Source organism: Entelurus aequoreus, linkage group LG10 (genome assembly GCF_033978785.1).
Source record: "Entelurus aequoreus isolate RoL-2023_Sb linkage group LG10, RoL_Eaeq_v1.1, whole genome shotgun sequence".
NCBI classification, from domain to species: Eukaryota; Metazoa; Chordata; class Actinopteri; order Syngnathiformes; family Syngnathidae; genus Entelurus; species Entelurus aequoreus.
The window spans coordinates 27,103,233-27,121,278 of record NC_084740.1 but is presented as its reverse complement, the minus strand read 5'-3'; the positions used below and the strand labels follow the sequence as shown (position 1 = coordinate 27,121,278).

The 18,046-nt window shown below is 39.7% G+C and overlaps 1 protein-coding gene across 4 annotated transcripts in view; it reads right to left on the bottom strand.

Annotated features, from left to right (window-relative positions):
• b3glcta (beta 3-glucosyltransferase a) overlaps positions 1-18,046 on the bottom strand; it is a 162,375-nt gene that overhangs the window by 68,949 nt on the left and 75,380 nt on the right. For 2 of the 4 annotated variants that reach the window (XM_062060444.1, XM_062060443.1), the window contains exons 4-5: positions 7,333-7,624; positions 7,101-7,226 (exon numbers count right to left, since the gene is read on the bottom strand). The exons of the other annotated variants lie outside the window; for them this stretch is intronic. In XM_062060444.1, the coding sequence (XP_061916428.1) occupies positions 7,101-7,226; positions 7,333-7,624 (418 nt within the window). The remainder of the gene's footprint in view (positions 1-7,100; positions 7,227-7,332; positions 7,625-18,046) is intronic. 4 annotated transcript variants of the gene reach the window in all.

Here is an 18,046-nt window from a genome sequence, read left to right as displayed (position 1 = left end):
GTAGTTTGTAAACTGGTGTTTGTCTCCGGTCTTATATATTGGCATGACATTTGCTATTTTAATTTTATCTGGGAATTTGCTAGAATTTGTTAGAAATGATAGGTTGCTGATATATATTAAATGTTCTGAAATCTCTTCAATAACCTTTTTCATCGTTTCCAAATCAATTACGTTACAATCAGTTGAGGTCTTAGATTTACATGTTTTCACAATATTGATTATTTCCTCTTTTGTGTCATATTTGAAGAACATAGATTGGGGATTTCTGTCTATAGTGACTCATGAGCTGGAATCTTTTCCTCCAGATTTGCTCCAATGTTCACAAAGTACTTATTGAAGCTTTCAACTACCGTATTTCCTTGAATTGCAGCCGGGAATATAGTATTAAGGTATTAAGTTAAGATGGCGGCGCATTGCTATGCAGCAGCTCGGTGACGCTCTTGGGAGTGTAGAGCGATTTGGCAAAAAACACCCGTCATTTCTGTCAATTTCATGGCTGGCTCAAAGCGTGAACACTCTGTGATCACATACGACCGACAGACAATTCTGGATGTGGATGGATCGGGTCGTTATAGACTGAAAGATGCATGTACGGTGGACCTCCTCGCTAGCATGGGAATACTTTGCGGGCTACATCGAGCGGCCTTTGTAGCAGCGGAGTCAAGTGCTAGCGGTGACCGCCAATGGAGACGACGTAAGCGGTGTGAGCGGAAACAGAAGCAGGGATGCCGAGCGGGGCTAACAACAAAGGGAAAAGCTAACCAAAGAAGCGCTAGTCCGGGTAAGAAGTCTTTTAAACTAGAACTAGCCGGCGCCAGGCTGGGTAATCCCTGCACACATAGCAATTCTCTTAGAATAAAACACAACTCACATAATGTTTTTTCTTTTGTGACCGTGTCAGAGGCAGACATGCAATCTACTGAGGTGGCTAACTATGATGCGTTCAGTTTATCGCAACATCTAGCAAACAATCGGACAATTCCCGTCGTATCAATTCCTAGATATGGTCGAAACTATTTAAAGTGCACTACGCATAATAAACGCAACATTATTAATATTGCTACTTCGGATAATTTCAACAAACAATCCTCAAAACAGCCCACTACCTATAATATGGGCTTTTTAAACATAAGATCATTATCTTCCAAAACGTTATTAGTTAATGAAGTCATTAGAGACAACAAACTTGACGTCGTTGGTCTCGCCGAGACCTGGCTCAAACCAGACGATTTTTTTGCGCTAAATGAGGCATCTCCTCCTAACTATACCAATGCACATGTTGCCCGACCTCTTAAAAGGGGAGGGGGTGTCGCACTAATATACAATGAAAACTATAATTTTACACCTAACCTAAATAATAAATATAACTCGTTTGAGGTGCTCACTTTGAGGTTTGTCACACCGCTACCTCTCCACCTGGCTGTTATCTACCGCCCCCCTGGGCCCTATTCGGACTTCATCAGTGAATTCTCAGAGTTTGTTGCTGATCTAGTGACGCACGCCGACAATATAATCATAATGGGGGACTTTAATATCCATATGAATACCCCATCGGACCCTCCATGCGTGGCGCTCCAGACTATAATTGATAGCTGTGGTCTTACACAAATAATAAATGAACCCACGCATCGCAACGGTAATACGATAGATCTAGTGCTTGTCAGGGGTGTCACCACCTCTAAAGTTACGATACTCCCGTACACTAAAGTAATGTCCGATCATTACCTTATAAAATTCGAAGTTCTGACTCATTGTCAACAAACTAATAATAATAATAATAACTACTATAGCAGCCGCAACATTAATGCTGCCACAACGACGACTCTTACTGACCTACTGCCTTCGGTAATGGCACCATTCCCAAATTATGTGGGCTCTATTGATAACCTCACTAACAACTTTAACGACGCCCTGCGCAACACCATTGATAGTGTAGCACCGCTGAAGCTAAAAAGGGCCCCTAAAAGGCGTACCCCATGGTTTACAGAAGAAACTAAAGCCCAGAAATTATCATGTAGAAAGCTGGAACGCAAATGGCGTGCGACTAAACTTGATGTTTTCCATCAAGCATGGTGTGATAGTTTAATAACTTATAAACGCATGCTTACCTCAGCTAAAGCTAAATATTACTCAAATCTCATCCACCTCAACAAAAATGATCCTAATTTTTTGTTTAGTACAGTAGCATCGCTAACCCAACAAGGGACTCCTCCCAGTAGCTCCACCCACTCAGCAGATGACTTTATGAATTTCTTTAATAAGAAAATCGAAGTCATTAGAAAAGAGATTAAAGACAATGCATCTCAGCTACAACTGGGTTCTATTAACACAGATACGACTGTATATACGACGGATACCGCCCTCCAAAATAGTTTCTCTCTCTTTGATGAAATAACATTGGAGGAATTGTCAAAATGTGTAAATGGGACAAAACAAACAACATGTTTACTTGAGCCAATTCCTGGGAAACTTATCAAGGAGCTTTTTGTATTATTAGGTCCATCAGTGTTAAATATTATAAACTTATCACTTTCCTCTGGCACTGTTCCCCTAGCATTCAAAAAAGCGGTTATTCATCCTCTACTCAAAAGACCTAACCTCGATCCTGATCTCTTGGTAAACTACCGGCCGGTGTCCCACCTTCCGTTTATCTCGAAAATCCTCGAAAAAATTGTCGCACAGCAGCTAAATGAACACTTAGCGTCTAACAATCTCTGTGAACCTTTTCAATCCGGTTTCAGGGCAAATCACTCTACGGAGACAGCCCTCGCAAAAATGACTAATGATCTATTGCTAACGATGGATTCTGATGCGTCATCTATGTTGCTGCTTCCTGATCTTAGCGCCGCTTTCGATACTGTTGATCATAATATTTTATTAGAGCGTATCAAAACGCGTATTGGGATGACAGACTCAGCCTTGTCTTGGTTTAACTCTTATCTTACTGACAGGATGCAGTGTGTCTCCCATAACAATGTGACCTCGGACTATGTTAAGGTAACGTGCGGAGTTCCCCAGGGTTCGGTTCTTGGCCCTGCACTCTTTAGCATTTACATGCTGCCGCTAGGTGACATCATACGCAAATACGGTGTTAGCTTTCACTGTTATGCTGATGACACTCAACTCTACATGCCCCTAAAGCTGACCAACACGTCGGATTGTAGTCAGCTGGAGGCGTGTCTTAATGACATTAAACAATGGATGTCCGCTAACTTCTTGCAACTCAACGCTAAGAAAACGGAAATGCTGATTATCGGTCCTGCTCAACACCGACATCTATTTAATAATACCACCTTAACATTTGACAACCAAACAATTAAACAAGGCGAATCGGGAAAGAATCTGGGTATTATCTTCGACGCAACTCTCTCGTTTGAGTCACACATTAAGAGTGTTACTAAAACGGCCTTCTTTCATCTCCGTAATATCGCTAAAATTCGTTCCATTTTGTCCACAAGCGATGCTGAGATCATTATCCATGCGTTCGTTAAATCTCGTCTCGATTACTGTAACGTTTTATTTTCGGGCCTCCCTATGTCTAGCATTAAAAGATTACAGATGGTACAAAATGCGGCTGCTAGACTTTTGACAAAAACAAGAAAGTTTGATCATATTACGCCTATACTGGCTCACTTGCACTGGCTTCCTGTGCACCTAAGATGCGACTTTAAGGTTTTACTACTTACGTATAAAATACTACACGGTCAAGCTCCTGCCTATCTTGCCGATTGTATTGTACCATATGTCCCGGCAAGAAATCTGCGTTCAAAGAACTCCGGCTTATTAGTGATTCCCAGAGCCCAAAAAAAGTCTGCGGGCTATAGAGCGTTTTCTATTCGGGCTCCAATACTATGGAATGCCCTCCCGGTAAAAGTTAGAGATGCTACCTCAGTAGAAGCATTTAAGTCTCATCTTAAAACTCATTTGTATACTCTAGCCTTTAAATAGACTCCCTTTTTAGACCAGTTGATCTGCCGTTTCTTTTCTTTTCTTTTCTTTTCTACTCTGCTCCCAACCCGGGGTGGACTGCTAGCCTGTCCATCGGATGGGGACATCTCTACGGTGCTGACCCGTCTCCGCTCGGGATGGTTCCTGCTGGCCCCACTATGGACTGGACTTTCGCTGATGTGTTGAACTTTCACAATATTATGTCAGACCTAGGGATGATACTCGAAACCGGTTTTCCCGGTTGTTTGATAAGAAAAGAACCGAGTCCTCGGACTCGAATCCCTTTTTGAGAACCGGTACCCGTTATCGAGACCAATATAGTAAAGGAAAAGAGTTGATTCTTTATTCGAATCCCGTCCCGACCAGAAATGCTCCGTGTGACATCACAAGAAATGACGTCACATAGCTCAGTCATTAGGCGCAGATAGCGAAAGCAGGAAAACAATGGACGGGAAAAAGCGCTCCAAGGTGTAATAAAGTTCAAAACAAAAGCTATAATCCATCGAATAACGTTACTGAGAGATTTTAGCAGGGTAAAACACATGACGAACACTTTTACGACCAACCGGAAACATAGCAACCAGGCTAGCAACGCACCTCCTTTACGGCAGCTGTCGCAATGTTCTTAAAACAACTGCAGCACATACATATATATACAACATATCTCCCTTTTTTAACTTTTGTTTTTCTTTCCTTGTAAACAAAACAAAATCACACTGTAGATGTGTTGTTTGTCTAATTATAAATAATGCAGACGAGGCGTGTTGGCTGAGTTCTTGACGTTTACTTTCACAGCGTGGCAACATGCAACACTTTTCGGGGCTACCGCGCATGCTCGTAACTCCCGTTGCATGCTGGGTAGTGTAGTTGTTATATTCTCTAGCTCATAACATTTTCCCCCCTATAAATAAATAATGTTAACTCAATAAAGTGTATTTATTTTTTTAGCTTTAACTTTTCATTTTTTAGCATTGTAACCACATTTGCAAAGAACTTTTCTCTTCATAGAATTTTCTTTCAATAAAGAAATAAAGTGCAAAAATGTCAAAGCATCATAACAAACAGTTATGTTAAATAGCAGCAGAAGTGCACTTTTTGGAGAGCTGTATTATTTTCAGTTTTGTGCCCAAGGGACTGATTTTATTTAACACTATTATTATTTATACACCTATAGTGATCACAGAGACAGGTTGTTTTTGTGTTACTGTATATATTTGTTTCTCTGAAAAATCCTACTTAATATACTTTGGGTAACAACAGTCAATATTTATTTATTTTATTTTATTTTTTTAGGTGGGTAACAGTCAATATTTATTTATTTATTAGATTTTATTTTTTTATTATATAATAAAAGTCCGATTGTAGCTGAGATAGGCTCCAGCGCCCCCCGCGACCCCGAAGGGAATAAGCGGTAGAAAATGGATGGATGGATGGATAATAAAAGTGAGCTTTTGTTAAACCAAATATTGTGTGTTTTTTTCCATATACAACAACCTATCTGGACTCGATAAGAGAATCGATAAGGAATCGGTTCGATAAGAGGATTCGATAATAGGCTCGAACTCGATAATTCCTTATCAAACATCATCCCTAGTCAGACCCACTCGACATCCATTGCTTTCGGTCTCCCCTAGAGGGGGGGGGGGGGGGGGGGGGGGTTACCCACATATGCGGTCCTCTCCAAGGTTTTTCATAGTCATTCACATTGACGTCCCACTGGGGTGAGTTTTCCTTGCCCGTATGTGGGCTCTGTACCGAGGATGTCGTTGTGGCTTGTACAGCCCTTTGAGACACTTGTGATTTAGGGCTATATAAATAAACATTGATTGATTGATTGATTGAGTATTCGCCTGCCTAGAATTACAGCCGGGTCAAACTCGTTTTGCAAAATAATTAGCGCATGCTTGGCACTTCCGCCGGGTCAATTATGAGTCATTAAATGACTTCTGCCTCCTGGTGGTAGAGGGCGCTAGTGATCCTTCTTGCGACTGCTGGTACTGCAGAAGACCGGTGCTGCAGAAGAAGACAACACGCAGCAAGAGAGAGCAGCCATTGTTTGCTTGCACTTTTACCATGGAGGATTACATATCTAAAATAAAACAGTTTTCTAAACTGGACTTTCAATCGAAGCAGGAGGTAATAATTAAAGGAAGATCTCCATCGAGACAGAGAGACTTTTAAAACTGAAGAAAGATAAGGAAGACTTCTATAGGAGCTGCGCATGGACTCATTTATACCTAAAGGTAAGACCATAATAACGTTTTTTTTTTTAATTAAATGTGCTTTTCATGATAAGGTAAGCGCCGGAGTGAGAAGAGGTTTAAAAGAATTAGCGCATGCTTGCCAATCCCGCATGCTTTTGGTAAACGCAGGAGTGAGAAGAGGTTTTAAATTAATTAGCGCCCCGGCGGCTATTCAAGGAAATACTTGGTTCATATTGCCATCTTTTACATTTCCATCTCATAAGTATTTAGGATAATTCTTCTTAGCACCATTTTAATATTGCTATTTAGGATGCCTCATGTTGCTCTCATATTGTTTTTGTTCCGGTCCAATAATGTACTGTAATATTCTTTCCTACCTGTTCGTAGTATGCCAGTTAGCTTGTTCTTATAAGTTTTGTACTTGTTTTCTGCCTCTGTAGATATTTGTGTTATAAATGTTCTACATAATTTATTCTTCTTGTTGTAAGCATGTTTCAGTTATTTTGTTATCCAAGGTTGATTGTTTTTATTTAGCTTCTTACCAAGTTGTTTCAGCGGACAATGTTTGTCATAAAGCATCTCAAAAGTAATTTAAAAAAATTACCATATGTATCATCTACACAATTTTCACTGTATACATTGTTAAAAGCTGTCATACTTGATGAGCTTGCTCCATTGAAGCTCTTCCGGGAGAGGTCAACGTCAGATGCGTCAGTAATGCTGTAGTCTCGCGAGAGAGAGCGTACGTGACGCGGGAAAAAAAATAGAGTCAAGTGGCACACTCAGCTGCCAAACAATTCTGATTCATTCAGAAAATAAAGCAAATAAAACTTAAATATCAAAATCTGGAGGCACTTGAAGGCTACATCGAAGAGTGCTACGACCGTCTCGTCATGGGGAAGCCATCTAAGACGCCAACGTCTAAAAGAAGCTGCCCGGAGGACTCACCTGGCCATGTGTCACCACCCGGTACAAACTTCACCGACATCCTGGATTCCATCGACAAGAGGCTGACTTGTTTGGATGGCCGCCTCGCACTTGTTGAGATGCTCCACAAGGAATTCCAAGTCATCCCTGAGAGTTTGGAATTCGAACAACAGCAGGTCATGTCTCTCGCCAAGGAGAACGCCGCTCTTCGTGAGACTGTAAAATCCCTCACCGACGGAGTGACGCAACTCACCCGGGACAACAGGAGCATGAAGGAGACGATGCTGGACATCCAGGCGAGAAGCATGAGGGACAATCTGGTCTTCGCGGGGATACCGGAAAAGACCGAGGAAGATCCAGAGGAAACCATCAAGTCCTTCATGGAACATCAGCTCAAGCTTCCAGCAGACACCATCAGGAACATCACCTTCCATCGTGTCCACCGGCTTGGAGCCAAAAACCCGGAGAACAGGAGGCCGAGACCCATCATAGCCAAATTCGAACACTTCAAGCAGAAGGAGCGAGTGAGGAACCAGGGTCGAGAGCTGAAAGGATCCAACTTCAGCATCAACGACCAGTTTCCAAATGAAATTCTCGACCGGCGACGCCATCTGTTTCCGCTTCGCAAGAAGTTTATCACCGAAGGATGCCGTGCAGTCATCGCGGTGGATAAACTTTTCATCAACGGCCAACTTTACCGTGATCCGGAAGCCACGCCGTGGCTGTATTATTAGCGTCTGAAACACGGTAAATGTTGTATTTTGTTTTTGTTATTTCATTATGCTTCAATCCCTCTCTCCCCCCCCCCCCCCCAAACAAAACAAAAAACATAAAAGAAAAAGAAAAGAAGAGAGTGGTGGATTAAACAGGTAGTGAAATAAGTAACATAAAAAGGAAAACAAAAAAGTAAAACAGTAAACATGTTGGTTTACCAAAAGAGAGAGAGAGAGCGTATGGTATGAGGGGCCGTTAGGGACATTATTCAGAATTACCTCTTACATACACTACTGAAATGCTCTCACATAAACAACTGAAATCTTTTTCTTTTATACACACTACTGAAACACTCTTATAAACACTACTGAAATGCTTTTACATACACTACTGAAATGCTCTCACATAAACAACTGAAATCTTTTTCTCTCACACACCCTACTGAAACACTCTTATAAACACTACTGAAATGCTCTTACATATACTACTGAAACACTCGTATAAACACTACTGAAACACTCTTATAAACACTACTGAAATACTCTTACATACACTACTGAAACACTCTTATAAACACTACTGAAACACTTATAAACACTACTGAAATACTCTTACATACACTACTGAAACACTCTTATAAACACTACTGAAATACTCTTACATACACTACTGAAATACTCTTACATACACTACTGAAACACTCTTACATACACTACTGAAACACTCTTATAAACACTACTGAAATACTCTTACATACACTACTGAAACACTCTTATAAACACTACTGAAACACTCTTATAAACACTACTGAAACATTCTTACATACACTACTGAAACACTCTTATAAACACTACTGAAACATTCTTACATACACTACTGAAATATTTTTGTCTCACGCACACACACACACCTGGAATTATTTTTTCACTAGTATGTATAAACGGGTTTCACCTGTGTGTGTGTGTGCTTTTTACACGTGTGTGTAAGGGACAACAATTTCAGTAGTATGTGTGCAAAGATTTCAGTTATGTGTATGAGCGCATCTTACCATTGTGTATACGAGCATTTTACCACTATGTGTAAGAGCATCTTACTAGTGTGTGTGAGCGATGTTGCATTCCGGTTCCGGTATAATCCCCGCCCCTTTTCAGGCAAGTTTATTTTTATTTTTTTTAAAGCCAAGTTGTGGACAAAATGTCTGCCGACAAGTAGCTTAACCGAGGCGGGAGCTCCACTTCATAATTTGAGGGCTTCAGCGGAGAATATAATAACACTTTCAATGCAACAAGGGTCGGACTGCCGCCATGGGTCTCCCCCGCAGGACGCGGCACCTGAGCGGCCACACAGCGGTGCCTTTCTCCTCCCGACAGCCAAGCAGCCTGGAGCACTCGTTCCATTGCGAGTTTGCACCGCACACATGCAACGTTTCAGTTCATGGACATCGGGGCAAAAGGAGGAAAAGGTCATTAGACATTATTTATTTCTAAATGATTTGTTGAATCACATGAAATGTAAGACAACATGGCATTGTAGTGAGCTACAATGGTAACATGTCGAAATGTGAGTCACGTCGTGTTACGTCAGTAGCTAATCATATACTAATGATAATGGATTGCATTTATTTAGCGCTTATCATCGACTAGATAAGGGGTCCCCAAACTATGGCCCGCGGGCCGGCTACGGCCCTCCAAAGTCCAACATCCGGCCCGCTGGAAAAATTTTTTTTTTTGTATTATTATTTTCAATCTGTCTTTTCTAATCTAATCCATTTTTTGGTGTTCCCTAGCCGCTCAGGCAAATCATATTGTCTACTAGGGATGGGCGGTACCACACTTTTAGGATTCGATACGATACCAATACTTTTTCTTGCATTTTCATCGATACCGATACCATTAATTTCTTATTGGCAATTTTTGTCAGTCAAAAATATTATTACTATTATTATTTAAGACAAATCACAAGACAAATACAGACCATTTATACCACATGTATTATGTTTAATATATAATAAAAGTAAAATTAAAATAAATAACATAAATATGAAAAATAAATGTAATATTATATATAATAATAATTATATATTATATATAATAATAATTACATATTAGGGCTTTCCAATTAACTGTCAAATCCGAATCGCAAGAAGCTGCAGTTATTTTTTAAAGTTTGTGATATAATTAGCAATTAATGAAATATGAAATAGGCTAATGTTTTCGAAATGTAAGAAATCATGTTACAGATTAAAACCAAAATCACATTCAATCATATATTTCAAGATTTTCTTGGAAAAAAATAAAACTGTAATGCAAAGATGTATCTCTTTCTTATCTTGTTTTAAATACTCAAGCAATTTTCAACTAACAGTAAATTCCCCTGAATGGAAATTATTTGAATTTAGGATAATCATCTAAACAAAAATATTTAGTAAAAAAATAAAATAAACAATGCCTGACACTGGATATGCCTCGCTGCATCGCTGTCGGCTGGCTGTGTGTGTGTTGCACGTTGACGACGCTCATTCGCTGTCTCCTGTGACGTGACTGGGCCAGCTCTATACTCTGCCAGGTACAGGGGTGTCCCAGCACATAGTAAGTTAAGTAAGTCATCAAAAACATCTGAAAGTGATGCTTGCACCCCCCACACGCAGTTTTTTGGTTTATATCGATACTTTTTTCAGAAAAGTGATGCCAAATGAGTAGCGTGTGAGTATCGATATATCGATACCACAGGATCCAGGATCTATTGTCTACAAATGCATTTCCGTGTATGACGTATATTGTCTTAGCTGTTTTCATGTGATCTGATTGTTACATTCTTATTTCAGAGTCACCACACAGCTGCATGACCATTTCAACAAGGACGGAATAAACAACCTCTGGATTCATGGAACTTCTCTGCACACAAATATATTAATTGGAATATTCAATACATTTCTCATAAACATATTAAATATCTTTTTTTTTTTTTTCTCAAAAAAGGTTCCCTATGCCTTATTATTTATATACTTTTCAATGCTTCTTGTAGTCAGACAATAGATATTGTTTGTCTAAAATTATAGTTTAAGTTAATGTGTTAATATTTACACCTAGCCCCTAACCTAAATACAATAATCATAAGACAAAAAAATTGTGTATCACAAGCGTTTGGGACAAGTTTGGGGAGATTTTGACAAAGTGTGTGTGGTGGTAGGGGCTGGATGACATTACTAGTCAGAACATAAAATAACTTAAAAACATCAACCGTAGAAACATAAATGTTCACAGCACAAACGTATTGCGGTGTTATTCTGATATTTGCAATAATAAAGTGGGCAACTTCATACAGGTCTGTATAACAGGTTCCTTATTTATTTATTTTTTACAAAATGTTTAAACAAAATGTTAATTTGCAGAATACACTGCACAAGTGAAGAAAACATTTTAACAAACCTTATTATTCCCATGTTGTCCACTGAATAAAGTGCAGAATTGAAGTGAAAATGTCTATTCCATAGTTGCCATGATTTTCAAGTGGGTTCACTTGTTGAAAAATGTTCATTGTTGTCTCATTAATGTTTACATCTATGTCTGGAATTACACACCGACAAGTATTGAAAGGATATGAATAATGACACATAAGGAACCTTTCTGAGCCAAAAAAGGTTGTTTTCAACACACTGTTGAAAATAATATTCACAATGTTTCTATGTGAAATTTATTGAATATTCCAATTAATATATTTGTGTGCAAAGAAGTTCCATGAATCCAGAGGTTGTTTATTCCGTCCTTGTTGAAATGGTCATGCAGCTGTGTGGTGACTCTGAAATAAGAATGTAACAATCAGATCACATGAAAACAGCTAAGACAATATAAGTCATACAGGGACATACAGGGAAATGCATTTGTAGACAATATGATTTGCCTGAGCGGCTAGGGAACACCAAAAAATGGATTAGATTAGAAAAGACAGATTGAAAATAATAATACAAAAAAATTGTTTTTCCCAGCGGGCCGGATGTTGGACTTTGGAGGGCCGTAACCGGCCCGCGGGCCGTAGTTTGGTGACCCCTTATCTAGTCGATGATATGCGCTAAATAAATGCAATCCATTATCATTAGTATATGATTAGCTACTGACGTAACACGACGTGACTCACATTTCGACATGTTACCATTGTAGCTCACTACAATGCCATGTTGTCTTACATTTCGTGTGATTCAACAAATCATTTAGAAATAAATAATGTCTAATGACCTTTTCCTCCTTTTGCCCCGATGTCCATGAACTGAAACGTTGCATGTGTGCGGTGCAAACTCGCAATGGAACGGGTGCTCCAGGCTGCGGCTGTCGGGAGGAGAAAGGCACCGCTGTGTGGCCGCTCAGGTGCCGCGTCCTGCGGGGGAGACCCATGGCGGCAGTCCGACCCTTGTTGCATTGAAAGTGTTATTATATTCTCCGCTGAAGCCCTCAAATTATGAAGTGGAGCTCCCGCCTCGGTTAAGCTTCTTGTCGGCAGACATTTTGTCCACAACTTGGCTTTAAAAAAAATAAAAATAAACTTGTCTGAAAAGGGGCGGGGATTATACCGGAACCGGAATGCAACATCGCTCACACACACTAGTAAGATGCTCTTACACATAGTGGTAAAATGCTCGTATACACAATGGTAAGATGCGCTCATACACATAACTGAAATCTTTGCACACATACTACTGAAATTGTTGTCCCTTACACACACGTGTAAAAAGCACACACACACACAGGTGAAACCCGTTTATACATACTAGTGAAAAATAATTCCAGGTGTGTGTGTGTGCGTGAGACAAAAACATTTCAGTAGTGTATGTAAGAATGTTTCAGTAGTGTTTATAAGAGTGTTTCAGTAGTGTATGTAAGAATGTTTCAGTAGTGTTTATAAGAGTGTTTCAGTAGTGTTTATAAGAGTGTTTCAGTAGTGTATGTAAGAGTATTTCAGTAGTGTTTATAAGAGTGTTTCAGTAGTGTATGTAAGAGTGTTTCAGTAGTGTATGTAAGAGTATTTCAGTAGTGTTTATAAGAGTGTTTCAGTAGTGTATGTAAGAGTGTTTCAGTAGTGTATGTAAGAGTATTTCAGTAGTGTTTATAAGAGGGTTTCAGTAGTGTTTATAAGAGTGTTTCAGTAGTGTATGTAAGAGTATTTCAGTAGTGTTTATAAGAGTGTTTCAGTAGTGTTTATACGAGTGTTTCAGTAGTATATGTAAGAGCATTTCAGTAGTGTTTATAAGAGTGTTTCAGTAGGGTGTGTGAGAGAAAAAGATTTCAGTTGTTTATGTGAGAGCATTTCAGTAGTGTATGTAAGAGCATTTCAGCAGTGTTTATAAGAGTGTTTCAGTAGTGTGTATAAAAGAAAAATATTTCAGTTGTTTATGTGAGAGCATTTCAGTAGTGTATGTAAGAGGTAATTCTGAATAATGTCCCTAACGGCCCCTCATACCATACGCTCTCTCTCTCTCTTTTGGTAAACCAACATGTTTACTGTTTTACTTTTTTGTTTTCCTTTTTATGTTACTTATTTCACTACCTGTTTAATCCACCACTCTCTTCTTTTCTTTTTCTTTTATGTTTTTTGTTTTGTTTTTCTCTTTCTATTTCTCCACCTGTTGTGTGTGTCCCCTTGTCGTCATCAGCATTTACACTCACAGCTAATACATGCACAACTATACACACTATACACACCTACATATATGCATGATAGGCTTACATTTAGATACAGACATGCATTATTTACACATAAAGTACACACATACATCCACACACTTAGTTACAGTCTAGTTTAGTATGTCCACTTTGCAGTTTGTCACTTGGAATGTGCGTGGAGTCGGGTCAAAGGAAAAAAATATGAAAATTCGTAATCATTTGAAGAGTATGCAAGCAGACATTGCTTTACTACAAGAGACTCACCTCTCCAAGTCTGATACCTCAAAACTGCATTCATCGCAATACCCACACACATACTTTGCTAGTTACAACTCCAAACAGAGAGGCGTAGCCATTCTCATTAGTAGAAAGGTCAACTTTACATTCCATAACTCCATTACTGACATAGAGGGAAGATACATCATTCTTAATATTTCTGTTGACGGGAGAAACTTATGTATCGCCAACATTTATGGTCCAAATGTTGATGACCCCTCCTTTTTTCACACTTTCTTCTCCTCACTTTCTCCTCACTCAAACCACTGCTTGATTCTAGGAGGGGACCTCAACTTAGTATTTAATCCAAATATAGATCGGTCCAGAGTGACTGGGAGTCACCGTGAGTCTCAATCAGTGGTAATACTTAAGCAATATATGAACGATTATGGTCTTTGCGATGCCTGGCGTTCTTATCACCACACTCTTAGGGAATACACTTATTTTTCCCCAGTTCACCGCTCATTCTCTCGCATTGATTACTTTTTAACTAGTAGCTCAATTTTATCTGATATCGCAAACATTCACATTCATCCTATCATCATCAGTGACCATGCACCTGTCTCACTTTCCCTCACTAACAAAACTATAACTGCACCTATAAAACAATGGAGACTTAATACATCATTACTAAAGGACCCAGACTTCCTCAACTATTTTGAGAAAGAATGGACAGATCTTTTAGGTTTTAATGATCAACCAGAAATCACGGCGTGCGTTCTCTGGGAGGCCGCAAAAGTAGTTATGCGAGGAAAAATAATTTCTTATTCATCATACAAGAAAAAAAAGGAACGTTTACTAGAGCAGGAACTTGAAAATGAAATAAAAATATTAGAAATAGCTTATGCGAACTCACAAAATGAACATACTCTGAACGAACTGAGAAAACTCAAATTAGATTTAAGAGAAATAATTGATAAGAAAAGTCAATTCCTGCTCCAGAGGTTACGCTTAGAAAAATTTGAACATGACAATAAACCAAGCAAATATTTGGCTAACCAACTAAAATTAAACAAAGAAAAAAACTCCATACCATCCATTAAGGATTCAGCTGGGAACATTACTCACGTTCCTGAGGAAATTAACTCCATATTTAGAGACTTTTACAGAAACTTGTATACACCCCAGATTGACCCATCTCTTTCAGACAATGAGACATTTCTCAATGGTATAGACTTACCTAAATTAAATACAAGGCAGGTATCAAATTTAGATCTTGCTATTTCTGTAGATGAACTTCACGATGCTCTTCAACAGATGCCAAACAATAAAGCACCAGGGCCTGATGGGTTCCCTGTGGAGTTCTACAAAACATTCTGGTCACTGCTAGCTCCGATATTTACGAAAATGGCTTTAGAGATTAAAGAAAACTCATTCCTTCCTCCAAATATGAACTCTGCCACAATCAGTCTCTTGCTAAAACCTGATAAAGACCCAACACTTCCATCCAGTTACCGGCCAATCTCCTTGATTAATGCTGATCTTAAAATTATCTGCAAAGTATTAGCTCAAAGATTAGAAAAAGTCACTCCATATATAGTACATCCTGAACAAACAGGTTTCATCAAAGAGAGACAATCGTCCAACAATGTTCGCCGTCTACTCAATGTGATAGACTATTCTGTTATTCATAATTTAAAAACAGCTGTTGTTTCATTAGATGCTGAAAAAGCATTTGATAGAGTGAATTGGAATTTTCTTTTAGCTACTCTACAGAAATTTGGATTTGGAGACTCATTTATAGAATGGATCAAGGTCCTATATAGTTTCCCTACAGCCTCGGTTAGAACGAATAGCCAAATCTCCCCAAGGTTTAATCTTATGAGGGGCACAAGGCAAGGGTGTCCACTTTCTCCGTCACTGTTTGCTATATTTATTGAACCTCTTGCAACCGCAATTCGACAGCATGCAAATATTAAAGGCATCCATACCGCAACCGTTCATCATAAAATAAGCCTTTCTGCTGATGATGTATTACTTTTCTTACAAAATCCACATTCTTCTCTTCAAGATACAATCTCACTTATCAATAAATTCAGTTCTATTTCAGATTACTCAATCAACTGGTCCAAATCTACCGTGTTACCAATTAATTTTGACTTTCAGAGCACCTCATCGATTCCACTGCATAAAGGGAACATTAAATACCTGGGAATCAATATTTCCTCCACATTGTCAAATCTGAATCGCTTGAATTACTCCCCAATCTTAAAATTGATTGAGGATGATCTGGCGCGTTGGAAAGCACTGCCAATCTCACTTATGGGAAGGGTTTCTACCGTGAAAATGATGGTCTTGCCTAGGGTTAATTATCTCTTTTCAATGATTCCAACCAAACCTTCTCAAATCTGGTTTAAATCACTAGACTCACACATCAATTAGTTTCTTTGGAAGAGTAAACCAGCACGAATCAGCCTTAAAATTTTACAAAAACCAAAAGAATACGGGGGTCTAGAACTCCCAAACTTTTCATATTACTTCCTTGCAAATAAACTACAATATATATTAAAATGGACCAATCCCACTTTATTAGATAGTTTATGGTTAGAGATTGAACAATCACTTAGCCAGGAGATCCCAATTTCTAACTTGCCCTTTCTTAGCCAAATTCTCCGAAAACACAACTGCTTCAAAAGTATTAATATACGCACTACCTTAACAGCTTGGTGGGAGTTTTTGAAAATAACTGGATCCCCGCTCACTCCCTGTCAATTTACGCCTATTTGGAATAATCCTGATTTTCTTTTAAACAAGAAGCCATTGAACTTTCCAACATGGTATGATAAAGGAGTCAGATGTCTTGGGGATATCATCAATGCAAACAGTTTTATCTCTTTTAAAAGTTTAATAACACAATAAGCAATCAATCCTAATAAATTCCTAGAATATATACAAATCAAATCTGTAATTAGCGCAAGATTCAACAAAACAACATGGGAAAGTAATCCTACGACCGTTAAATTCTTCAAAACATCTGCCCCCAAAGCTTTATCCAAATTATATGCTCTCTTATCAAAAATAGATAACACAATAAGTATCCCAACTTCCAAATGGCACTCAGACGTATCCACAAGCCTTGACCCAGAATTCTGGAAACAAATATGCCTCAATACTTCTCGTTTGATTAAGAATCCGAATTTACGACTGATTCAGCTCAAAATACTTTACCGAATACATTACACCGGTCTAAGAATGTATAAAATGGGTTTAGCCGACTCTAACATTGGTGTACACTGCTCAGATAATAAGGTAGATAACTACTTACACTCAATGTGGTCCTGTGCTCCCGTGAGTAACTTTTGGCTTGGAGTGTGCGAGAATCTATCATTAGCGTTAGAGATTCCTATTCCCATCTCCCCCGCACTCTGCCTGTTGGGTGATCTCTCCGCAACTGACTTTGATATAAACAAAACATACCTCCTTATAAATGCAATAGGCATTGCCAAGAAAACTATTCTCATGAATTGGAAATCAAAAAATAATTTATGTATTAACCTTTACAAAAACATTTTATTAGATTATGTAGTTATGGAAAGAATGTCTGCCGAATCAAAACAACAACTGACAGAATTCAGATCTCTTTGGGCACCGCTAATTGATTTCCTGACCTGATTCCCATGGGGGCCGGGGCTGGGGCTCTGTCCCGGGGGTCTTGCTCCGTGGGTGCCGGGGGGGCCGTGTGCCGCGGGGTCGGGTGGGCCTGGGGTGTGTTCCCTGGTGCCGGCCTGGTGGGCCGATTCGTGAGTGGTCTGGGGTTGGATGGGGGTGCCTGGGCGGGGGTTGGGGTGCGGGTGGAGCTGTTGGGGGCGGCCGCCTTGGGTTGGGTGGGGGGCTTCCCCTCTCGTGGGTGGTTGGGCGGGGGGTTGCGCCCGTGGGGCCGGGGCCTTGCCGCTGTCGGGCGGGGGTCGGCTCGTGCCCCTCTGGCTTTGGGGCGGGGTCTGGCCGGGGTCGCCCTACGCTGCGGCTGTGCGGGCCCGCCTGGTGCCGGGTTGGGGGGGCTGCTTGCCTCCCTTGTTGGGGCCCCGGCGGTGCTGCCCGACTGCCCTGCGGGGGTCTCCCTCCTGTGTTTTACTCCGCCCTTATTTATTTATTAATTTTATTTATATATATACTTATATATATATTTTTAATTATCTATTTAATACATTTTATTTATTCTGTTAAATTATATATGTGTATATATAGGTGCGTGTGTGTGTGGGTGTGTGTGTGTGTGTGTGTGTGTGTGTGTGTGTGTGTGTGTGTGTGTGTGTACGTTTGTATGTATGTATGGTGGAATCTGTGTGTATGTATGTAGGTACATGTGTGTGTGTCGCTGCCCCG